This window comes from Drosophila bipectinata, chromosome 2R (assembly GCF_030179905.1).
Source record: "Drosophila bipectinata strain 14024-0381.07 chromosome 2R, DbipHiC1v2, whole genome shotgun sequence".
Classification (NCBI taxonomy): domain Eukaryota; kingdom Metazoa; phylum Arthropoda; class Insecta; order Diptera; family Drosophilidae; genus Drosophila; species Drosophila bipectinata.
The window spans coordinates 17,069,323-17,092,007 of record NC_091737.1 but is presented as its reverse complement, the minus strand read 5'-3'; the positions used below and the strand labels follow the sequence as shown (position 1 = coordinate 17,092,007).

Below are 22,685 nucleotides of genomic sequence, written 5' to 3'. Positions count from 1 at the left end.
TTAATAATTAGCGACTAGTTTCTAGAGTTGTGCAACGGGAGTATTTTAAAGTCATAGCGTAAAGGAATTTTAAGATGGAACCGAACCGAAATTAATTTAATTTCATTTGTAGTGCGTAATGCCATAAACGAACTTTTTCAGAAAGCGAACCATAACTGACATCTAATTACGATATAAATACTATATCTAGATATATATACATATAGCATTTAAAATTACATAAACAATAAAGGAACATTTTACATATATGTGGATAAAAAAAGTGGTTTTTATTGAAAGCTCTAAACAATCCGTAGAAAAAAGAATTAACAGATCTTGGTCAACAACTCAAAGGCACCAGTGCCATTCCGCACTGGCAGGCCCACCATAAGGCGACTCGAAGGCGAGTTGAGCTCGTCCTGTCTGCCGAAACCGGCGGCACTACGCAGGAACTGCAGACTAGATTCAAAGGACATCTGCTGCAGGGGCGATGAGGAGTGCTCCATGCCCTTCCTGGACAGCGGCTGGAAGGTGCCGTCAAAGGTCATGTAGTCAGCGATGAGTGACAGGTGCCGACGATCCACAGTAATACCGTAGACCTTGAACACGTTGCTGACCTCTTTGACGATCACCTGCGAGGCGGCCTCGATGCCGTAGGTCCTGGCAATCGCATGGATATCGTTCGAGTAGAGACGATTCAGGTCGAGAATCTTGTTGTACTGGAACATCTCTCCAATGTTAATGCCATCGGTCTTCAACAGCTGCTCGTCATTGCCGCCCTTGTAGATGATGGCGCGCTTAATGTGCTGCACATGATGGACCACACTCTTGCCCGCCAGCTCCCGAATGATGGAGGTCAGATCGGGCTTCTGGTAGCGCACACTCAGGTTCAGTTTGACCTGGCACCACAAATGGCTCTCCTTGTCGTAGGTGTAACCTTTCACCATTTCGTTGCATAGCAACTTCTCCACCGATTTGTCATCCCCGTCGGCATTCTCCTTGCCATCCTGGCCCTTCTCGTCGTCGTCCACATCTGAGCCATCGGCGTCATCAGCTGTAAAGGAGGAAAAAGTGAGAAAACAAATTGGGAAATATGAAAGAACGTCCTTTACCGTTGGCGTCTTGGAGCTCATCGACATCGTCAGGGTCATCGTAGTCCTTTTCGTCGGTCTTACGCTGCTTCAACTTCACTCCAGTGGCGTCGTCATCTCCCTTTATGGAAGATTGAACAGTAATAAGAAGGGTTCACCTCAGAGTTTGAGTTAAACTTACTCCATCATCCGATGAGTCGTCATCATTGTCTGCGCCCTTTTGACGACCCGGCTCATCGTTGTCCAGATCGTTGTCATTATCCTCCCGATCAGCATCTTTGTTGTCGTCAATCACAACACTGGAAAAAATCAAAATCGAATTATAAAAATTTATATAAACATGACTGATTGGAATTCTTACATCTTCGTGGTTCGCTTGGCTTTGGATACCTTCAGTATGGAGCGGATCAGTTGCTTGATGAAGGTCTGGTGCATGTACTTAATGATCTGCTTGGGCCGCACACCATAGTCCTCTTTGTAGACCTCCCGCGGTAGGAACTGGAAGCGCATCTCATATTCGTAGGCTCGCTCCGGTTCGAAAACCAGACTGGTGCTAATGTGGACAGCTGTAGGATTACATATGCCATTAAATAGTCTAGTCAACTCCCAAATTAAGCCACTTACACTCCAAGAGGTTGGCCAAAGTCACACAGTTTAAATTAATGCGCAGCTTTTCCGCCTGGTGCTGCTGGCCAGGCTTAATGGGAATATCCATCGAGGGTGTCTTAATGTTGGACGAGGCCAGCATGAGAATCTCCCGAAGTCGAGGTATACCCAAGGTCACGTTCATCTCACCACGACCGGCAAAATGGAAAGTGTTCAGTGTCATCTGCGTGGATGGTTCACCGATGGACTGGGCGGCAATCAGGCCCACTGGTTCTCCTGGCGAAGCCAATGCCTTGATGGTCTTCATGCGCATAATGTCAGCAATGATCTCCTTTTGCTCCGGTTTCCTCTTAGCGTAATCTTCGATCAGTTTACGCGTGCGCTCCGATACACTGCCGTAGTAGAGATCCTGCTTGTAGACAGCCACCGAGGGATCCGGGCAACGGGCATACTTTTTCCGATAAAGGGCCTTATCCTCGGCATCGGCCTTCTTCCACAGCTTCAGTAGACCCTCGTCGAAGCGGCGTCGGCCTGTCTTGGAGTTTATCTCGTTGGGCCGCTTCACTTCGACCTCCTCCCGAAGCTCCTCCGAGAAGTGTGTGAAGGCAGAACGTAGCTTCGCCGGCTTCTTTTTCTGCCAGCTCCTAATGTGCTTCTCATGGCGCTGCACCTTGGCCAGACCCTCCTCATCCTTCATCTGCTGCAACTGGCTGGGCCGAAGGATGGCCGGAGCGTTCTGCGTGAGGAAATCGGCACAAAACTTGTCGTTGAAGAACTTGGACTTGAGGATATCCAGACCGTCTTCGCCGTAGAGGAATTGCACCACACTGTTGTCGCTGTCGCGGACCGTAAGGTCGTAGTGCACACTCAGGCCCTCCAAATGCTTAATGAGGCATCTCTGGAGGTAACCAGAACGCGAGGTCTTTACAGCTGTATCGATAAGACCCTAGAACGAATGAAAATTCATTAAGTAAGGTTTAAAGTGCGAACTTCTCCATATCTTACTTCACGACCAGCCATGCAATGGAAGAAAAAGTCCTGGGGCTGAATGCCAGTCATAAAACGGCCATCGATGAATCCTCCCGACTTTGGCGAGGTCTCGAACGAAGTGAAACTGGGCAAAGACTTTCCAGATATCATCAACGGAGGTCTCTTTCCCTCCAATTCGATTTGTCCCAGTAGGCACGAGATCTGCATAGTATTCACCATGGATCCTTTAGCACCGGATAACACCATCAGCTGAAGGTTGTTGGAGGGGAACTTGGTGACCAGACCGTCGGGCAAACAAGTTCTATAAAAAGAAGAGGTTATTAGTTTGCAACCTGGCGCCAGTCTTCATTAAAACTCACTTATTTATGTCATTAGTGTATCCATCAAGCAAGGACTTATATTTACGATCCAGGAGCACTCGGAACTTTGGATCCTTGACATATGCCTGTTCCATTTTCTCGACAAGTTCGTCATGAGGCGGCACCTCCTCCATTTCCAGTGCAGCAGCCACAGCACTGTTACCGACATCGCTGCGGCACTCTTTAATAATGTTCCGCCTGCGTTTATCCGCTTCTCCAGTTACCAAAATATCCTTCACGCCCAGCGTGAAGCCCTCCATTTGAAGGAAGAACGTAAAGACTTTGGTGAAGGCGGTGAGCAGTCGGGTGGACACATCGCCTCCATACAACTCGTACATGCAATGAATCAAACCGAAGGTGGTGGCTCCGTACTGTTGTTTATCGAGAACACCCACGAGTAGCTCCCCTTTCCTGATCTGCACTTGGCTCTCATCCAGTTCGTTGTCCCTGATCCCAGATCCACACAGGGGAGGCCTGGGACGATCAACGTTCCAGTTCTGTGAAGAATTGAAGATTAGTTGCAACGAATTTAGATCTATGACCATTAAGATTACTTACTTTGCCGCCAATCTTTGCAAATGAATCCAGATTGATGCGCTCGTACCCCTCAGGAATCAGGTTGATTATAATGGTGGAAAGGATTTGCTTGCCTGACCAAAGTCTGACGGGCTTCAAGATCGCCGGCGGCAGCAATTTCACATCCTTTTTAAGATTTGACAACCCTTGGAACACCAGCTGCTGGTAGTCTTCGCGGTTGAAGAAACGTCCTCGAATCGAGAGCTTCACTCCGGAAATAACGTGATCCTGGATTAGACCACCTAGGGGTGTTCCGTCCTTGGGCACCAAATAGTTGCTGGCCACGTTCACCAGATTGTGAGCCTCTGCACGGGCCACTTCGCTTTGCGGGTAGTGGGCGTTCATCTCATCGCCATCGAAATCAGCGTTGTAAGCCTTGCAGTTGGAGTAGTGCAGGCGGAAGGTCTTCTCGCCACGCAAGATACGAGCCTTGTGGGCCATGATCGACGGCTTGTGCAAAGAGGGCTGTCGATTTAGGAGCAAGGGATCTCCATTAAGCACGTGACGATGCACGATGTTTACTCCGTCTTTAGGATTCGAGAGGAGCAGCTTTGCTAGACTCTCCCGTTTTGCGGCATTGTCCGCGGGTATATATGTGGTGTAGCCATTCTTATCCTGGATGTAGTTCGCGCCTGGATGCACGTCCGGCCCATTCATGACCATCTTGCGCAGCTCTGTCACATTCCACTCGGTCACCGGTACCGGATACGAGAGTTTTTTGGCAAAAATGTCTGGGATACCGATTTCGTCCACATTTATATTGGGATCCGGGGTGATGACTGTGCGAGCGGCGTAGTTTACTCGCTTTCCCATCATGTGTTTCCGGATCAGGCCTTCCTTTTTCTCCAACACCTGCTTCAATCCCTCGGCTGTCTTCATGTCTCGAGACATGTTCACGTCCAGCAGCACGTCTACAGAAGTCTGGAGCGCCAGCCAGGCATTATACAACTTCTCATGAGCGTTTCCTCCCTTCAGATTGTTGTAAGCCGCCTGGGCCTCAGGCGAAAGCTTCTCTTGCATGCCCTTCATGCACTTAATGACCACATTTAGCACGTGGTTGTTCTCAATGATGTGGACGTATATGTCCGTCTGGGGATTGCCCTTTAGCATGTCGTTGATCATGTTCATGGGCCGAGCGCGTGGCGGAGTCACTGGTATTGCTTCCATAAAGAACATATCAACTGGTGAACGGCCGCTATCTGTAGAGTCCGTGTTGCTGAGAGCTAGGACGGGAACCAGGAGCTTCAGTAGCTCCGGGTAGTTATTGTAGATCTCGCGAAGATATCGACGACATTCGTCTGCAAATACCACTTTGTTTTGACCACTTGTTTCTACGGCGCCTCCTACCCTGTAAAAAAAAGGACCATTATTGAGGAAAGTTTTATTAAAAGAATGTATTCTTCTTACCGCTCCTTAAGGTCAGCCAAAGTGACATAGAAAACCAGACGGCGGTGCATGTAGCGCACAAACCGCATAGACTTGTTACAGTGTCTGCACTTTTTTCCAGCCTTCTGGAGGGCGGCATGGGTAACAGCCGTGCGCAGGGAGCAACTCGTCTTTGTGGAGTTGCTAGAGTTCTTCTCGTTCTTGGCCAGCAGTTCATACATGGCGGCAATACGTGGGTGAACTAAGTCCCCATTTTTCAGGGTAACTAGTTCGTCCGTGTTCTGGCACACAATCTCGGATTTAAAAAGCTCCAACTCCTGGGCCTCGATAATGTATCCTGCATCGATGAGACGCAACTGCAGCATGATAATTTGCTGTTCGTGGTCTGGAAGGCACATATTAAATGAGAATGCGATGGTTTATAAACTAAAGATCACTTACCCTTCATTTGCAGCTTGTAACAGTGTAAACAGAAGATACACAGCAGCCGCTGGACCAACTTGATGAAGAATGGATTGTAGACGGGAGTCCCTAGTTCAATATGGCCCATGTGTCCGGAGCATTCCTGCATTTTCAAGCAGGTGCCACAGGGATCCATGCACTTGCCATAGGAACCCAGACGGATGTCGTACAAGCCTCCGGGCATTGGATGACCAAGTGCATCGAAAGTTATACCCGTGATCACCTTCACAACACTGAGCTTCCTGATCTCCTCGTCCGTAAAAACGGCAAATTCCAGATCCGAGGGGAACATGTGCACATCCTGCGGTCGTTTTGAACCCATTTTACATTCGGTTCCTCTTATAAATCAAAAATAAATTTATAAAAACAAGCACGGCGCCCGTGCACGTGTATGGTTAGGTTGCCAGATGACTCGCTATCCCCACACAGCAGTATATTTTGGTATATTTATCGAAAATCGATAAACAAAAACGTCCACCTCTAGAGAAATATTTTGTTGACATATTTTTGTATTGGAAAATAAAAATAACTATGCTTACTTCCATGGTAAAGGAGCACCACAAGGAGCAGGCAAAGCGGAAGCAAGAGCAGGGTATTGGAACACAGCTTTTTAATTAGCAAAATATGCAATAATCCCATATCTTAGAGGTGCGAAGAAAAGAGGCCATAGAAGCCTCCAATGAGCTCACCCAATCTCTGGTGGACACACTAAACGTGGGCGTGGCACAGGCCTACTTAAACCAAAAGCGCCTGGATGCAGAGGCAAAGCAGCTCCATATGGGAGCTACCAACTTCGCCAAGCAGACCCACCAGTGGCTGCAGCTTATTGACAATTTCAGCAGTGCCCTCAAAGAGTTGGGCGATGTGGAAAACTGGGCCCGCAGCATTGAGGGCGACATGTATGTGATAAGCCAGAGTTTGGAGCTGGCCTACAAAGCCTCCAGAGCCACGCAGGGTCCAGGAACTGGGGACGCTTCAACTTCTTCGACTGCCAACAATCCAAGTTCCAATGCTTCGTGAGATGCCTTCTTTAATTCAGGCTAAATTAAAATATATATTATCTAATGCTTTATTATACTCCATGACCAAAAAAAAAAAATATTTATATTGTATACTTGCTGTTTTTTGGGGAAGGTTTATTCACTAGATCGTTATTCTATAAAAAAAAAACATAATACTTCTCATCTAAGTAAAAGAAACAATATAGATATCATGGTACAATTTTACATTTATTTTGTAACAATTGCACAGTTATAAATATACTATTATAACTATTTGTTTGTATTAGAGTGTAAGTTTGTGTGTAAGATGCTCTCCTTAATTACGTATCACAAATCTGCGCTGGTGCTGCGGATGGTTGTTTGGCTGCACTCCTGTCGTACAATAAAAATGTAATCATAATTAAACGATGCTTGATGTTTTATGGTCAAATAAATATAAATTTGTTGCAGTTTTTGGCGAATGGTGAGTTTATAGTTTTTTCTAGTTGCGAGGAATCGCTACCACAAACGCACAATTTCAGTCGAATGCTCTTCCGAAGACCCTTCGGTACAATCCTGTTGGGCCGAGCATCTGCTTAGAGCATGAGTTTTAGATTTAATCAAATCCTAATAGCGCTTAGAGTGACGACCTAGGTAAAAAATGCATATTAATATAATAATTTAATTATATAAATTGGTTTAATATTACGGGGAGAATGAGACCGAGAATGACTTTTACTGTAGCGGCTGGAGCGTTGACGGGTAGGACTCTTTCGATAGCTCCTGTAGTTGCGATCACTGCGATAGCTGTTGCGTTGACGAGAATAGTCGTGGGGTGAACCAGAGCGGTCACGACGTCGTGTACGTGGAGAACGAGAGCGATGAATATAACCGCTAAAAATATACTTTTCAAAATACTTCCCCAAAAGGTATAAAAAGGAAAAACAGCTCACCGTGAAGGGCGTCCCATGTAGACACCAGGTGTGGGGGTGTGAGCACGCTGAGTTATTGAATAGTCGACGCGGATGCGGCGATCATCCACCTCTATTCCAGAACAAGCATCTTTGGCCACACGGGCATCGCTGAGATTCTCGAAGTAAATAAAGCAAAATCCTCGAGAGCGGTGGGTCTGTTGGGCCACAAGATAACGTTCAATTGATTCGTGTACAATTTTTACTGTGTGATTGTGACAGCAAGCCTTTAGTTTTTGACTAGGAATATGCAAAAACTCATAATTGCTTTCAGATATAATCTAGCCAGAGATCGGAGGGCTTTGCAACAAGGCTTAATGCTGCTAAGCATTCTAAATACATTTGGCAAAGGTTGAGAATACTGAATAGGTTCACTTACATGCGCATCAATGACCATCTGAATGCGTTCAATCGGCCCGAACTTGCTGAAAAGCTCACGCACCTTCTGCTGGGTAGTGAAGGTGTTCAAACCAAACACTCCAATGCAGCGACTGGCCTGAGGGCGATCCTGCAAAGGCCACGTCTTCAGGAACGTCCAAAAAGCCGTAAAGATAATGATACTCACACGTGCTTGAATCATACGCTGGCGGTCGCGGGAGGTGCGTCCGGAGTGGTGACGAGGAGCCGGAGGAGACTCAACACCGGAGGGCGTGCGTGAATAGGATCGCGAACGACGACGCGATCCAGAACTGTGGTTGTGACGGCTAGCATAGTAATCCACGTCCGACCTTGATTATGTGTGGGATGGAATGAAATTAGATTATCTTGAAATCGGTTCTTGCAAGCTTGCATTTTGAACAATTTTTTTTTGCAAATTTGTGTGTTTGGTGTGGAGACTTGACAATTGCTATAGTTAAGTTCAATTTAAGTAGATTCAAATCAGTTAATGTTTTTTTCGGACCTATTCTTCGGGAAAAAGTATTAGGGCTTCTTACATAGCAACAAAAGTTTTTCCAGTTGGGTTTTTCCTTAAAAATTGAAGCACCTTTCTCTGCTGATTGACAGCTTTGAATGAGAATCTAAGACCCCAAATGTCAGCCGAATATTTCAGTTTTGACCAGCCTACTGTGTTGGTATTGCCAAAAACTATCGTTTCATATTTACCTTTTGGATTTACCTGAGTGTTCTCTATGTCCGGACGAAACTGTCGAACCAGATGAAGAGGAAGCGGACCGATTGTGTTTGTAACTAGTGCTGTAAACAGAAATTCTTTCAACACTAAGGCCCGAGGCTTTTGAAAATGCCTTTTAAACATGCTCACCTGTCGTAATTTTGGGATCTACAGCATCTCTCGTCGGTCATAGGGGAGGACTTCAAGGGTTCAGAAGTAGTCGTTTACTGACTGGTTAGGAGCCTGTTGGATGTTTCTTCCTACTTACCATAATAGGCGGGCGGGTTTACTAAAATTCACAGAAAGGACAGTTATGGGATTACGGAAAGGGCGGTTAACTTCAATTTGGTTAAATTTAGGCTTCCTAACATCGAGGTCCGCCAGCAGTGTGACCAGAAAGCGACAAAGACAACACGCTCACGATTCATTAACCCTTACGCTGTCACTAAATAATATTTTTTTGCCAAAAAATATTCAATTTATATTTTTAATAAAATAAAACATGATTTATTATATTTTGTCTTATTTAAACTAACAACATTTAACTCTAGAAGGCACCTTTAAACGATTCATTTATATCTAAATCACAGGGTTTCGTTGATCCAGTCTATGAATATCGCTTGAACCAATTATTCTTCACCATGACGTAGTTATAGAGACGTTGCTGCTCGAGGTGGTGGAGATCGTTTATGGCTTTTACTACACGCTCGTCATTAAAATGACTCTTTGGTGGAGCCTCGAGGACATTGCCTTTGGTATACCACTTTAGGTTGGCGAAATGCTTCTTAACGCTAGCCCTTAGCGCTAGACCACTAAACACTGGTTTCCGGAACAGATCGTACATGTTCTTCTTCCCATATTTTTCGTGTATTTCGTCAACGGTTTTGTCCAGATCCGGTTGCTTGCAATGATATATGACCCAAAGTTTCCGATCCGGAGCTCGCATATCGGTTAGGCTGAGAACTCCAAAAAATTCCACTACGAATGGCTTGGAATTAGGGGGCACTCCGTTTGGTTTTATATAGAATATCTTTCTTAGGTGGTTGTCGATTTCTGACTCCAGGTCGTAATCAGTTCCACCTGCAAAGCAAATTTTTATTATTCCAGTCACCTTGGTGTTATAATAAATTAACTCACCAGATGTTGAGTTTTCAACAGCTTTCTCGGTCATGGTTGTATTATTAACAAAGTCTTCTTCTCAACTAAATTGTGACTTACAGCGGCTTAAATATTTTATTTAACAACAATTTCAACAGTTAGCGATTTCGATTAACAATTTCACAACATTGTCAAAAGAGCTTTCAAAGAACTTTCGATAACGCTTATCGATAGGCTTCGGAATTTCAAAACACACTTAAAAAAATCGGACTATATTGGGTGGTGGTTTTTGGTCATTACACCGTTTAAACCACTGATGATGTTCCATTATATAGTCGTAAATTCTTCTATTCTTCCCAGAGAGCAAATTATTTACGGTTTTAACAAATCGTTCGTCATTATAATAGCTTGTTTCCGGAGCCTCCAAGAGACTTCCACTGGCCTTCCATCTTAAATTTAAAAAATGATCTTTAACTGTTTTTCGAAAACCCAATCCACTGTAAACCGGTTTTCGAATAATCTCATATACGTTCTTCTTTCCATATTTTTGGCGAACCTTTTCCACCTTTTCTGCAATCTCCGAGTGGAGGCAGTTGTAGATAAGCCAATGTTTCTTCTTGGGATCGTTTGGACTTATAATCCTAAAAGCCCCAAAATACTCCAATGTGGAGAGCTCCAGGGGTGTAGCTTCCAGTTTTGGATCTAGGTAGAACATGCGCCTCCAGTACTTCTCCATTTTATCTTCCAAAGTGGGTTGTCTTTCATCTACAAATTTTATTAATCATAGTATTTTTGCCATAGATGAGTCATATTATTTACCCATCAGTAAACTTTCGATTGTTTTTACTTCCAAGCTCTACAAAAGTTAACAGAACACTGAGCACAGTTTAGTTGGGAAGTTTTATTTATACCTAATTCTATTCTAGTTCTACTGCTATTCAGTCGTTTTATTTAACAATTCAAGTAGCGGGAGTTCCACTTTGCATAGTCGTTGTTTTTCCCTAGCAGTAAATCATGGTATCTCCGCCTCTCGGCCTGGTACAAATCTGCTATGGTGTTGACCACCTTCTCGTCGTTGTAGGGGCTGTCGGGTGGCGCCTCCAAAATGTTTCCCTTGACGTACCACTTCAGGGCCGAAAAGTGATTTTTAACCCGGGCACGCATTCCGGAGCCACTGAACACGGGCTTCCTGTAGAGGTCATACATATTCTTCTGGCCATATTTTTTGTGTATGTGATCCACGGTGGCGTCCAGTTCATCCGTGGTGGCATAGTACATGTACCACAGCTTTCGGCGGGGAGCCCGAACATCGGTCAGGCTTAGGACACCGAAATACTCCACCGCAGATGGATCGTAATCATTGGATGTTGGGTGGTAGTCCCTTAGGTAGTATATTCTTCGCAGATATGTCTCCAGTCTCTCCTCCAGATTTGGATAGGCAGCTGAAGAAATAAACGATAATATGGAATGGACTATGGATATTATTATCCAACTTACAGTTTGGAGTATTGAGAGCTTCCTCCTTAGGTGTTGTCATGCCGATTATAATTCTTTGACTAAAAATCGTTCTTCCCCCGCTAGGCTTTTATACGAGAAACGACACCAAAGCTTTCAAGTCGATTTCACCAGTGGGTACCATTTAAGCTTATTGAGATTTCTGCTTTATTTTTTATTCTACGGTATTACAGTATAATACGAAACATTTTTTTTAAATTTATTGATTCGATTTACACTAAAATCACCATTTCATGAATGGCCCGAATTCTAACCAACACAATTTATTGTTTTCCGTTTTAAATTACAATATTTATCCTCTTTATTTAAAAAAAATGACAGGATGAATTAAAGGGTTCAACAAATTTTTCATAATAGCATTACATATGTAATTCTTTCTTGCGTTTAACGAAATAATTAACTCTGCTTAATTAACTGTGTTAAAGTAACTTAAAATACTTTTTTTCTCGGTTTACTGATTCTCCGCCGCTAGAGCACCACCTCCGCGGGGTCTTCCACCTCGCCCTTAATCTCCGTCTCCATGGGCTCCGCAGTGTTGTTTGAATCTGGCAGGATGCACTCTTCCGGCTGCGCCAGCTGGTTGATGATCAACACATTCGGTTTTGGATTCGTGGTGCGCCCACCAGCTGTGCCTGGTTTGGGTGATCCCGCAGGTTTCTTAGACTGGGCCACAGTCCTTCCGGGTGTTGTTTTTGCCATCTTTGCCGGGGGTTCTGGGTGATTTATCGCAATTATCGTGCCACCAGTTAGCGATTTTTTCTTGGTTCCGGGGTTTGTCGTTCTAGTCGCAGACCCCGTCGCTGCCGTTGTCGTCTTAGCGTTGGACGCCTAAGGATTTTATATTCGTATTTAATATTTAAGGTTAGCAAATAGGTCGAGGTCATTTACCTGGCTTACTGTCCCTCCAGAACTTTTTCGAGCCACCGTTTTCGGGGTTGCCTTCGATCCACTGCTTGCTGCTCCTTTTCTGCATGTTCCTGCCGGAGAACTAGTAGAAGCAGAGTCAAAATTGGTGACTTTCCGGAATCCAATTATATTTTTATCCGAATCGTACAACGGGACGTTAGTTGTAGTCGCCTCTTTTTGACTCGGCTTCCTCTTACTAGGAGACGGCGATGGCGCTGGTGCCGAGGTCGTTTTGCCACCCATCCTGAGAAGGGGGGGAACCGGCACCGGTTCTACCACATCCGGTGCTTTTGGCATTGGCACCACTTCTGACGTCCGTACCGTGGGCAGCTGTGTCTGGGTGTTGGTTGCGATGTTCAAGTAGTGGACGTAGTTCTCCAGCAGCTTAGTGCCAACATCCACGTCGATGGGCATCAGGGTGCTGGTCTTGACAATCTCCTCGATGGTGCGTTGCCGTTCAGCCAGTGTGAGGTTAGCCACCCGACGACTAAGTGTCTGCAACACCATGTCGAACATCTGCACCCGGGTCTGCAGCTCCACGCGGTGCTTGTCCGTCGGGAAAATCGGTGGAAGTTGGATGAGCGCCGGTGGGGATTGGGCGGAGGGGGCTGGGGTACTAGTCGCCGACAAAGCTGCTGCCAACGAAGTCGACGCCGATGGGATCGTAGTGCCTGGGGGCACAATCTTCTTCACCAATGTAGTTCCTTTGGGCAACTGCTTCGTCAACAAGTCCAGTGAATCCGGGAGTGCAGTGTCCTGTGCGGACGCCAGATAAGGAGCCGGTTCAGAAGGTGGGATATGGATGGATGTAATAGAACCAACAGGCATCGGAGGATTTATTTGTAAGCCATGAGGTGGAATTGGGGGAGGCGCTACAGTCACTAGAGTAGCTTCAGGAGGTGAAATCACGGGCTGTGTAGTGTCCGTGTCAGTCAGGATGGAAGAGTCCATGCCGACACTGGTGTCCAGCTCCTTGTCCTTTCCCAACATCTCCAGCTTTGCGCGCACCTTGTGTGGAATATTTTTGTCAGCCTTCGATATAAACTTGGTTGTGATGACCAGAAACTGGGGCACCTCCAGCACCGGTACCTCGGCCTTGGCGTGCAGGCGAGTGGGATCAATGGCGCGCATCGGTCCATCTAGATTGGGGCAGCAGAAGTCCAGTCCAACCTTTCCGTAAGATGGCTGATAGCGATTGGGATACAAAAACGAAAACATCTTCGTTTGCCCAATGGCGTTCGGATTAGCTGACGACGCAGCACTGGCCGACGGAATGGATGAAGGGGCCCTTGGAGCAGCCGAAGGATAGCCCATGCTAATAACCGGGCGGCCATTGATTGTTGGTGGGACCGGCACTGTAGGAATTGCGGGTGGGGCAGCTACGGGCTCGGGCATAGGTGCCACATCTTGATCTATGGGCTCAGCCGGTATATCCTCCGGCTCATCCTTTACCTCCATTATCGGCACTGGCAGCGGCATTGTCTTGGTGGGCACCGGTGCCTTTCGTTGGGCGGTATCTTTGGGAATACTTTTCTCGGGCACTGGCTGTGAGGCCGCTTTTGGCGCCGATGCGGTTGGTTGGGGAGCAGGGACAGGCGCTGGAACCGGAGCTAACGATGTTGTAAGCTGAGAGTCTGGTTCCTTAGCTACATGAGAAGGTACTGGAGGAACCGTGGCTGCAGGTAGCTGTTCCTTGGCTTTCTCATTTTGTAATGGATCTGATGAAATCGTAGAATCAGATGGCTGGGATTTCGAATCCGCATTCAAAGCATCCTTGGGCTGCACAACATTGGATTTGGCTTTCGGATTAACTTCCGAGGTTACAGTGGCATCTTTGGGAGGTTCAACCGCCATGGACGTAGCTCCTTTTTTCAGTGATTGTTGCAGAGGCTTCTCATGCTGCTCCAACCACTTATTAACAGCTCGCCGATTGATTTTCACGCATAACTTTTTCGCCTTCTTAGGCTCAGGCTTAGCTGGCTGCGTTTCAATGGACCTTTCCGTTGACTTGGAAAGGTTGGCAGCTGTGATTTTAACTGGGAATGCCACGTCTTTAGTGGCCTCTTGTTGAACCTCTTGCGGGAGCGTTTCCTTGGATCGTTTGGGCTCAGAGGCTTCCTCGGGTTCGTCAGCTTTCCGTTTCTGGGCTGGCATGCGGCGTCCTCGCCCTCCTCTGCCACGCCTTCGACCTCTAATCATCGGCCCCTCGATCTCAGAGCTCGGTGTGGCAGCAAGGGATCTATTGGTGCTGGTGGCTCGTGTCACGTGACCCGGTTGTCTAATCGCTGGCAAGGCGCGTGGTCGCGCTGAAGTTGCGTTCTTTTCCGAACGGGTTGCCCGAACTGAGTCCTCTCGCGAGGAATCTCTGGATGTTGATGCAGCAATTGTATCAGGTCCTTGTTTCGATCCCACTAGCTCAGACTTCCGCTCAGCCAGAGTCTTCTTGGTAACTTTGGTGGCTGTTTTTACGACTTCCTCAGGTTCCATATTTTTCAAAGTCTCTGTTGACGCTTCAGTGGGCAGTTCTTCCGGCTTTTTGGCTTCAACTTTTTGCGGAGTCTCCAGCAGCTCCTTGGGGGTGGCTCCTCCAGATTTCCGAGCTTCCGCCTTCTTAGAAAGTTCAGACTGGGAAATGGCCTTCCTCGAGGTCAACGTTCCTCCCTCGGATTTCCTTGCCTCCGATTTCCTAGAAATCTCCCCTGCCGAAAGTGACTTTCTAGCTAACGCTTCAGCTCCTCCAAACGTTTTCCTAGCTTCGACTTTCTTCGCAACGCCTGCTTGATGGGGTACCTTAGGCGTAGTCAAGGCCAAAGGATCCGACTTTTTCGATAGCTCCTGGTCCCCTTTTCGCGATGGCTTCGCCTTCAATGGATCTATTTGTGATGCTTTCGATTTGCCAGGAGCAGATATTAGTGTATCTTTAGTTTTCACTTCTGATTTCCTGGTCGTCTTTGGAGCCTCCACCACTGGTGATGTTTGAGTAACAACTAACGAAGGGGACGGAGATTCCGCTGGTGTTTCCTTCGACTTTACCACAGACACAGATATGTTAACTTTTCGGACTCCCGGAGATGCTACATCATCCTTGGATGTCTCGTATTTTTTGCTTGACGGCAAGGACTTCTTCGTGACCACAACGGAGCTGCCAAGATTCGTCATCTCCTCAGACTCACTCGCTGGGCTTTCCACCTTGCCTAAGGACTTCCGGCCGGAAGGAGGTGTGTCTGCCGGTGTTGGTTTCCGCAGATTCAGGGAGGAGCTTAATAGAGTCTGCACTAGAGGCTTCTTGCCCGCAGGGTTGGCACTAACATGCGGTTTGTCTAGCGACTTCTTGCCAGCTGCGCCTGGAGTTTTTCGCGCTGAAAGCGGAGTCTTGACCGGCTCGCTCTTGGTTTTCTTCACAGATGACAGAATGGTATCTTGGCCTATATAAGAGATGAACTTTTCCTTTTCCTCGGCATCAACTCGGTTGCGTTTGACGGCTGGTCGATCTTCAGTGTCCACCTGGTTCCGACGACGATCTGATGAGACAAAAGCCATGATGGCCATGATAAAACATTATTTTTAAAAAAAACCTGAGCAACACTTGCCTGTTTTAATAGCTTCTTTCTTTTGACCAAAGGATTTCTCTCTCAGTTGTTGTTGCTTTCTTTTGGCAGCTTCTAAACAACAAAATAAAATTAGAAAGATAGAAAAAATGATGTTAGAAATTTTGCCTGAAATGAATGCGGAAATAAATATAAAGATTGGGCAAGCTATTAACCATCTGGTAGGGACGGATCCGCTTCCCGCTTGCGCAAGCTGCGTTTCACAGTGCTTGAGGTGCTGGCTTCCGATTCAGATTCGACAGTGACACCTGTTGTTTCTGCTGATTCTGGGATGGGAGTTTCCTCAGTACCTTCCATTGAGTCTTGGTCAAGAGTATCATCTCTGGTTTCCATAGATTCTGGGTCAGGAGTAACAACTGCTGATTCATCAGGCAGGTCTGCTGGGGCATGAGTGATTTCTGTTGAGTCAGTAGTACTTGTAATTGGAGCGTCTTCCAAAGCTTCTTCTGTAAGGGTCTCCGTTTCTGTTATCGATTGAGTTATAGGAGAGGTGGGAGCATCGCTTTCTAAGGGGGATATCTCTTCAGGAGCTGAGTTTTCTGAAGCTTCTGTTAAAGCTTCTTCTGGCTTGACTGGTTCCGATTCTTCATCCTGAGTCTCCTTCAGCTCTGGACCAGGATCAGCACTACTTGGTTTCTCTTCCACAACATCGCTGACGGTACGCGGGGAAGAAGCATCAGTGGGTGATGTTTCTTGGTCTGACTTTGGGATGGTTTCCTCTTCCGTAGCCAGTGTGGTCTTTGGTTCCTCCTGAATCTCATCATTGGTACCAGACTGACTCTCTGAAGAATTTGTTTCCGATTCAGTAGTCTCTGATGGCTGTATAAGTGGAGGTTCTTCATTTTCTGAAGCCTTTGGCGGTGTATCAGTACCTTCAGGTCCACTTTCAGGTGAATTTTCAGTCTGTTCTTCTGGTTGTGGAACAGGAACCGGAGGTAATGTTTGCTCTTCTGGCTTTGGAACAGGAACCGGAGGCTCCGTTTGCTCCTCTGGTATTGGAACAGGCACCTCTTCGATTTTTTGTAGAACTTTCTTGAATCGCTTGGATTTGGTTGGAGTTTTTCTTATGATAGGGGATTTACGAGCTTTTTGGTATTTGGTAGTGGGAGTTCTCTTTATTAGAATGCGCAGCTTGCGGCAGGACGGTGTATCCTGGATGGACTTTGCGATACTCGCTGGTTTTGTTTTGGATGAAGTCCGAGGTTTCTCAGACTTTTGGGGAGTAGTTTGGCCCGTTTTCGGACTAATTTCTGAAACTTCTGCTGGAGTCTCAAAAGTGACTTGGGTAGAATCAGTATCCTTCGGATCTCCATCTTTGGCTGGTTTTCTCGGGGAAGGTGTACTTGAAGGACTATGAGTCTTCTTCCTATCCTGCTTTAAATATGTTTTTGTTGGTATTTTCCGGTCGGAAAACAATGATTTTGGTTCCGTCTCGGTCGGAGGAATATCAGACTCAATAGGAGTTGATATTGGAACTGGGTCGTTGTTGTCCCGATCTTTAGGGCTGGCGGTTACAGCTTGGCGGCGTTTTCGAATTTTTCCAAACACACGAGAAGCAGTTTTCTTCGGTTTGTTCGATACTTTTTGGGAGCTAGTTTCCTTTGAATCCAGTGCTGCCTTAGCCGATTCCGGTTCTTCATTGGATGTTGAAACCTCCGTTGCATCGGTGGCCAAATTGACTTTATCATGCAAGGTATTCTCTGGCTGCACATCAGAAGCTTCACCTTCAATTGATTCCTTGGCACTGGACGGAACCTCATCTTCGCTTTTAACCTTACAATCCTGGATCTCTTCCATTTTTGTCTCGTTTGACATAAGTTTTTCGGGCTGAGGTTCTGTTTTATCAAGGCTTACTTTTGTTTTCTTGTCACTGTCAGATTTTTCTTTATGATTTCCTTTCTGCCTTTCCTTAGATTTTTCCTTGGACTCATCGACTGCCTCTTCTTTCGGCTTCTTTTTCTTTCTGGACGAAGGAGATGGCTTCGGAGTTTCGGAATTCTCCAACAATGCCTTGTCTCTGCGACTCAATCTGCCTGTTACCTTCTCCTCCTTATCAGACGGCACATCCGAATCCCGGTTACTGGATCTCGACAGATTCTTCGATCTCTCCGATGTCAATTTTGAGCTGGGAGTCTTCCTGCCAGGTTTCTTTGCAGGCGCTTCCATTTTACTTTCTGGGATTTCCTCTATATTTTTAGTTTCTAAATTATTTTCTTTAGGGGTGTTATCATCTGGGATACTGGGTGTAAGTCTTGTGGCTTCTTTTCCTTCGGGGTTCTCAGATGCATCCCCAACTGTCTGCTGATCGGAAAGCACTTTAGTTTCTTTCTTTCGCCCTTTTCGAGATTTGCTCCTCTTAACTGGTTTCTCTTCCAAACTTTCCGGTGTTTCTTCCACTGTTTTGTTAGAACTTTGGATATCTTTATCAATAGACTCTTCAGATTTATATACTTTCTCATCATCTGTAACCTTTTCAGTGCCTGAGGGTATATTTTCTCCTTCCGGCTTTGGCGACTTACTCGACAGTGGTCTCTGAGAACTACGAGACTTTCTCGGCTTTAAACTTTTACTCTTTTCTGGCTTCTTCGATACAGAACTTTGGGTATCGTTTCCGAGAGCATCTTCAGCGTTACTTACTTCCTCACCATCCATAACCTTTTCGGTGTCTAAAGGTACATTTTCTCCATCAGGATTTGGAGTTTTGCTCGAAAGTGGTCCTTGAGAGCTGTAGGAAGTTCGCGACTTCAAAGCTTTACCCTTTTCAGGTTTCTCTGATTCAGAACTTTGGGTTTCTTCAGCCTTACTGTCTTCCATCACCTTTTCGGTGTCTGAAGAAGGTACATTTTCTCCATCAGGCTTTGGCGACTTACTCGACAGCGGTCTCTGAGAGCTACAAGACTTTCTCGGCTTCAAACTTTTACCCTTTTCAGGTTTCTCAGTTTCAGTCTCACTTGGGTTGGGCTTTTCATCCTCTAAAGTATTTTCGTCCTCCTTCTTCGCATTTATTTGGTCAGTCTTATTTTTCGAAGCCGGTGTGCTGTCTACACCTCTCTTAGTTTTCTTGGCAGATTTCTCCCCAGCCATCTTGGACGGAGTCGCCTTTCTCTCCGCCGGCGACCGATCTTGGCTCTCCGCTGGCGACCTTCCGAGTCTTGGGCTGTTCCTCCTCGATGGCTCTTCCAAAATAGATGATATGTCGCTCCTAATCGGTCGCTTGGAACGGCTTTCGTGTTCCTTAACGGGAGTAGAATCTTGCAGAGGACTAGATCGAGGCCTATCCGACCGCAGAGTGCGACGAGCCACAGAGCTCTCTCCCGAAGCCGTTTCTTCCGATTTCTTTGGTGTGACAGCTGGGGATAATGGCGTTTGAGTATCTAACTTTGGAATGAGTTCTCCTGGTGCCAAGGGCGCTTCGCCAACTAGAGGGCTCTCCTCGGTAAGAGGTTCCTCTTCGGAAACTGGGGGATTTACTTCGTATGGAGATTCCTCGTTGAGTGGGGTCTGCTCTGCCAGTGCAGTTTGTTCTTCAGACTTCTCTACCACTTCCGAAATAGTCTCCAGCTCTAACTCCTTGACTATCTCAGTTACCGGATCTTCTTGCCCTTGAACCGAGGTACCAGTGGCTTCGGTTACTTCAACTCCCTTTCCGACTTCGGCGGCGAGGATCTCTTCCGCCAGTTTGATGTCTTCAGCAAGCTGAGAGTCGCTAACCTCCTGCATGTTTTGGGTTTCCTCCGCGACTTCAAGATTGGCAGAAACGTCCATGGCATCACCCAAAACAACCGACATTTCTACATCATTACAATTTTTAGAAGAATCTTCAATACTCGATGGTTCCCCAACATCATCTTCTTTGGGTGGGTCCTCCTGAGCTTCCATTTCTACAGCTGGCTCATCATTCTTTGACAAGATTTCTTTATCCTTTATTTCAGGGGCATCAGTTACAGTTTGGTTCAACTCGCTATCATTGGAGTTCACCTCATCTAGCGATTCAGTTGGTGTGTTCCGTGCCGGATGCGGCCCGTTTTCAGTGCTCTCCGCCGATTCTATATCAGGCTCCACCAAATCTTCATTCAGAGCACTTTTGAGATCCTCAGCTACTGTCATGTTAATATCCTTCTGGGACGAGGTTGTAAATTCCGTTAACTCTTTGGCGTTATCTAACTCTTCCTCTACTTTTTCAGGCTTTGGCTCCACCTCCTCTTTCGACTCTTCCGCTGTGTCCTTTGGCCCCTCCGTTTCCTTAGTATCTATAATAGTGCTTGGCTCCTCGGCCTCCTCCAAATCTTTTTTATTCTCAGAAGCTGACACAGAAACTTCAGGTTCTTTTGGGAAATGTTTACGGGGTCTCCCTCGTTTCCTCTTCACTACCGTAGTTTCCCCTGTTTGCGGTGTCCCCACCTTTTCCTCCGTGGTAGCAGCTCGATTTTTGCTGCGCTTTTGTCCCTTGCCGCGCTTTTGCTTGGAGAATGTTGATTCACTTTTAGCCCGACGCAGTTGTTGCCTCTCTGACTCGCAGTTATCCAGCTGTTCGCTGGAGTAGGTGAGCTTGCGCACATGACTCTGACTGAGATTACTCGATGGGTCTGCCGATTGCTTCGATTTGGATGAACTGCGCGGCTTGGAGCCGGAGCGCTTTTCAAATTCATAGGAACGCTCAACATCGATCTCCATTATCTGCTCTGCCAGGTCAAGGCTCATCCGCTCCAGCGTCTCGAGTGTGAGGCTTTCATCAATGTCATATAGCTTGCGGTTGGCGGAGGAGCTGTTGGGAGCGCTGGTCGACGGCTCAGGCTCCTTCTCCTCTTTGCCACTGGCTGCGAAACAAAAAGCAGAAAAAGTTACAAATGCAAGGGTGTGGAGACATAATTTTGGGGACATCACGGGGGCGCTCATGGTCGAGCGCCATGTTCCATTGAATGGACGCCCCAAAGGGAGATTGATTCAAACTTACCCGCTGGTTGCTCTATGGCATGCTTAACCTGTTCGGTGGATGAGGAAGGTTTCTTTTCATTGGAACGTGGTTTCCTAGCACTATTCTGTTTCTTATAGATCGGTGGCGCCTCGGCGCAACTGAGATTATTCAAATACGATAGCAAGCGCTCATTGGCGCAACTCAACATCGGCTCCCGCTCTTTCAGCTTATTCAGCTCACTCGGCCCACTCAGCTGCTCCAGGCCCTCGTCGTCGGAAACAACAGGTGTCACGGTGTCTACACGGTTTATGTGTGTTTACATTTTATGAATATTATCAGAGGGTTGGCAGTATCAACTAGTTAATAACGCTGACTTACCCGCTACTGAGGTGGTCCTGCTCGTGTCCGTTGAAATGTCAATCACGGGCTCGGCGTCTTCATCCTCAGAGTCACCATCTCCATAGAAGTCTGATTCGTATTCGTACGACGAGTCGCTGTCCGATTCCTCGTAGAATTCCCTCAAATCTGTGCAAAAAATAATATTAGTCTTTGAAATTCAAAAATCTAGGCTAAAAGTTGGTTAAAGTTTCCATAAATTGTACAATTTGACAATCATAATCGGTTCTCTACAAACTTTGACCAACTTTCTTTATATCTCAATAGTTCATACTCAGTGGATCTGTTTTGGGTTCGTGCTTTGGCGGCCGCAAATCTGTCTTTGTGGCCTTTATTATGGTGACAGACTTGTGCTGGCCACTGCCGTTGCCGTTCACAGGATCTGACTGCTTTCCAACAGAGCTAGAGCCCTTTGCGCCAAATTTGGAGGTGCCAGCAGCCGATTTGCTGGAGGAAGCCCCTCCGGAGTGAGATTTGCTAGTGGATGCGGCTCCAGTGGCTTTACTTAGCTGGTGGCTCCCGAAACCGGCACCTGCCTGTGAAGTACTGGGCTTGGAGAGTACAGTCGGCCGATGTGAGTTTCGCATCAAGGTTTCGCCTGGGAAAAATACAAGTATTGTTTGAGGCTGCCAATAAGCCAATTGAAATGGTGTCTTTATTTCACCTACCCAAATCATCCCCTGAATCGAAGGACTCGTAGCGCTCACGGCGCTTGTGAGGCTTCGCTTTTACTCCTCTGCGTGTATTGAACAGCGCGTCCAAGGCATCATTTGAGTCGTCACTGGAGGAGGAGGTTAAGGGATGCCTACCTTTCGGCTTTACTTCACCTGCGTAATTTCGCAATTGTTGTAATACTCTATATATTGGAGAAAAACTAAACTCACTTTCATTGAAAAGTTCATCGTCGATGATCTTGCCGTGGAACAGCTTCTGGAATATGTCGGCATCAATCGACGAGGAGTTGCTCGAGTCAGATGATATTCGACGCCGTCGGGGGGCACCGGAAGACGATGCCGGCGCAGCTGCTGATGATGCACGCACATCGCCAATTTTCATTCCTGCAACTGCAAATTGCACATTACCTTACGTGTTAACGGAACTATTGAACAATATCGCGAAAAAACGCACCTGGCAGCACTAAATCTTTGTACTCGTCCAAATATTCGATATCCTCCATTTTCAGTTTTTTTGTGCGTCGTTTTTAATCTCTGCAGAAAAAGGACCCCGGCAAGTGCTTCGGTTTTAGAAAGGGAAGCCTCGCGAACAATAAAAATCAGTTCTGGGCACTAAATACCACAACGTTATCCATTTGCACTGTTCAAGCAAGCCACTTAACTTTTCTTTTTCACAGAAAGATTCTAATTTTGTAGCAAAAATGCTGCCGCCGCAGTAGCGTGAACGTAGTGGGGATGCGCAAAAATACCTAGGCGTTGTTTGGGCCCGCGCTTTGGATTGCAAATCGCGTTTACTGTGAAAAAGTATCAGCCTTGATGCACAACGATATTGGTATTTATAGAATAATTAATACTATTGGGAAATTCTTCTTTTGCACTGGAATCTATTTCATTTTTTTTTGCGAATGGCGCTTCTTTCAGTTCTAACAATACCCTCCGATCAGGGTTGCATGGGAAGACGCTAGACGCTGTTGCCGGATTTTCCAACACTGGCATCAAAAGCATAGCTGCCTGTCGAAATATTTTCAATTTTCTTTATTTTTTGGGTTTCAAAACTGGAAG

General features: G+C 46.4%; 7 protein-coding genes across 16 annotated transcripts; 1 reads left to right on the top strand and 6 right to left on the bottom strand.

Annotated features, from left to right (window-relative positions):
- Nucleotides 1-246: 246 nt before the first annotated feature.
- Nucleotides 247-5,877, bottom strand: Polr1A (RNA polymerase I subunit RpI1). The gene is made up of 10 exons (XM_017235433.3): nucleotides 5,429-5,877; nucleotides 5,009-5,372; nucleotides 3,584-4,949; nucleotides 3,026-3,522; nucleotides 2,682-2,967; nucleotides 1,695-2,622; nucleotides 1,432-1,636; nucleotides 1,252-1,369; nucleotides 1,092-1,191; nucleotides 247-1,033 (listed from the first exon to the last, which is right to left on the bottom strand). The coding sequence occupies exons 1-10, from the start codon at nucleotides 5,769-5,771 to the stop codon at nucleotides 306-308; spliced, it is 4,935 nt and encodes a 1,644-aa protein (XP_017090922.2). The 5' UTR covers nucleotides 5,772-5,877; the 3' UTR covers nucleotides 247-305.
- A 13-nt stretch (nucleotides 5,878-5,890) lies between these two features.
- Blos1 (biogenesis of lysosome-related organelles complex 1 subunit 1) lies at nucleotides 5,891-6,855 on the top strand. The gene is made up of 2 exons (XM_017235445.3): nucleotides 5,891-6,041; nucleotides 6,096-6,855. Exons 1-2 carry the CDS (start codon nucleotides 5,981-5,983, stop codon nucleotides 6,467-6,469), a joined length of 435 nt encoding a protein of 144 aa, XP_017090934.2. The 5' UTR covers nucleotides 5,891-5,980; the 3' UTR covers nucleotides 6,470-6,855.
- Nucleotides 6,658-8,914, bottom strand: tra2 (transformer 2). Of its 4 annotated transcripts, none has more exons than XM_017235438.3 (8): nucleotides 8,780-8,914; nucleotides 8,662-8,711; nucleotides 8,505-8,594; nucleotides 7,966-8,128; nucleotides 7,780-7,908; nucleotides 7,383-7,558; nucleotides 7,139-7,323; nucleotides 6,658-7,079 (listed from the first exon to the last, which is right to left on the bottom strand). In XM_017235438.3, the coding sequence occupies exons 1-8, from the start codon at nucleotides 8,780-8,782 to the stop codon at nucleotides 7,057-7,059; spliced, it is 819 nt and encodes a 272-aa protein (XP_017090927.2). In that variant the 5' UTR covers nucleotides 8,783-8,914; the 3' UTR covers nucleotides 6,658-7,056. The 4 variants fall into 4 exon arrangements, with proteins under 4 accessions (XP_017090927.2, XP_043066907.1, XP_043066905.1 ...); XM_043210972.2 differs by having other exon boundaries at nucleotides 8,518-8,594; nucleotides 8,780-8,913; XM_043210970.2 differs by having other exon boundaries at nucleotides 8,662-8,909.
- Nucleotides 8,915-8,989: 75 nt separating this feature from the next.
- On the bottom strand, nucleotides 8,990-9,805 carry LOC108121391 (uncharacterized). The gene is made up of 2 exons (XM_017235444.3): nucleotides 9,649-9,805; nucleotides 8,990-9,591 (listed from the first exon to the last, which is right to left on the bottom strand). The coding sequence occupies exons 1-2, from the start codon at nucleotides 9,680-9,682 to the stop codon at nucleotides 9,119-9,121; spliced, it is 507 nt and encodes a 168-aa protein (XP_017090933.2). The 5' UTR covers nucleotides 9,683-9,805; the 3' UTR covers nucleotides 8,990-9,118.
- Nucleotides 9,806-9,860: 55 nt separating this feature from the next.
- LOC108121390 (uncharacterized) lies at nucleotides 9,861-10,506 on the bottom strand. 2 transcript variants are annotated; one of them, XM_070279144.1, is made up of 3 exons: nucleotides 10,429-10,506; nucleotides 10,166-10,374; nucleotides 10,004-10,106 (listed from the first exon to the last, which is right to left on the bottom strand). In XM_070279144.1, exons 1-3 carry the CDS (start codon nucleotides 10,430-10,432, stop codon nucleotides 10,080-10,082), a joined length of 240 nt encoding a protein of 79 aa, XP_070135245.1. In that variant the 5' UTR covers nucleotides 10,433-10,506; the 3' UTR covers nucleotides 10,004-10,079. The 2 variants fall into 2 exon arrangements, with proteins under 2 accessions (XP_017090932.2, XP_070135245.1); XM_017235443.3 differs by having other exon boundaries at nucleotides 9,861-10,374.
- Nucleotides 10,496-11,255, bottom strand: LOC108121389 (uncharacterized). Its single transcript, XM_017235442.3, has 2 exons — nucleotides 11,107-11,255; nucleotides 10,496-11,051 (listed from the first exon to the last, which is right to left on the bottom strand). The coding sequence occupies exons 1-2, from the start codon at nucleotides 11,144-11,146 to the stop codon at nucleotides 10,561-10,563; spliced, it is 531 nt and encodes a 176-aa protein (XP_017090931.1). The 5' UTR covers nucleotides 11,147-11,255; the 3' UTR covers nucleotides 10,496-10,560.
- Nucleotides 11,256-11,468: 213 nt separating this feature from the next.
- Nucleotides 11,469-22,593, bottom strand: Su(var)2-HP2. Of its 6 annotated transcripts, none has more exons than XM_017235430.3 (10): nucleotides 22,078-22,593; nucleotides 21,834-22,007; nucleotides 21,618-21,776; nucleotides 21,224-21,547; nucleotides 20,932-21,078; nucleotides 20,593-20,850; nucleotides 15,794-20,455; nucleotides 15,621-15,692; nucleotides 12,013-15,551; nucleotides 11,469-11,952 (listed from the first exon to the last, which is right to left on the bottom strand). In XM_017235430.3, exons 1-10 carry the CDS (start codon nucleotides 22,124-22,126, stop codon nucleotides 11,593-11,595), a joined length of 9,744 nt encoding a protein of 3,247 aa, XP_017090919.2. In that variant the 5' UTR covers nucleotides 22,127-22,593; the 3' UTR covers nucleotides 11,469-11,592. The 6 variants fall into 6 exon arrangements, with proteins under 6 accessions (XP_017090919.2, XP_070135240.1, XP_070135241.1 ...); XM_070279139.1 differs by having other exon boundaries at nucleotides 21,834-22,013; nucleotides 22,078-22,592; XM_070279140.1 differs by having other exon boundaries at nucleotides 22,074-22,092.
- Nucleotides 22,594-22,685: the final 92 nt, after the last annotated feature.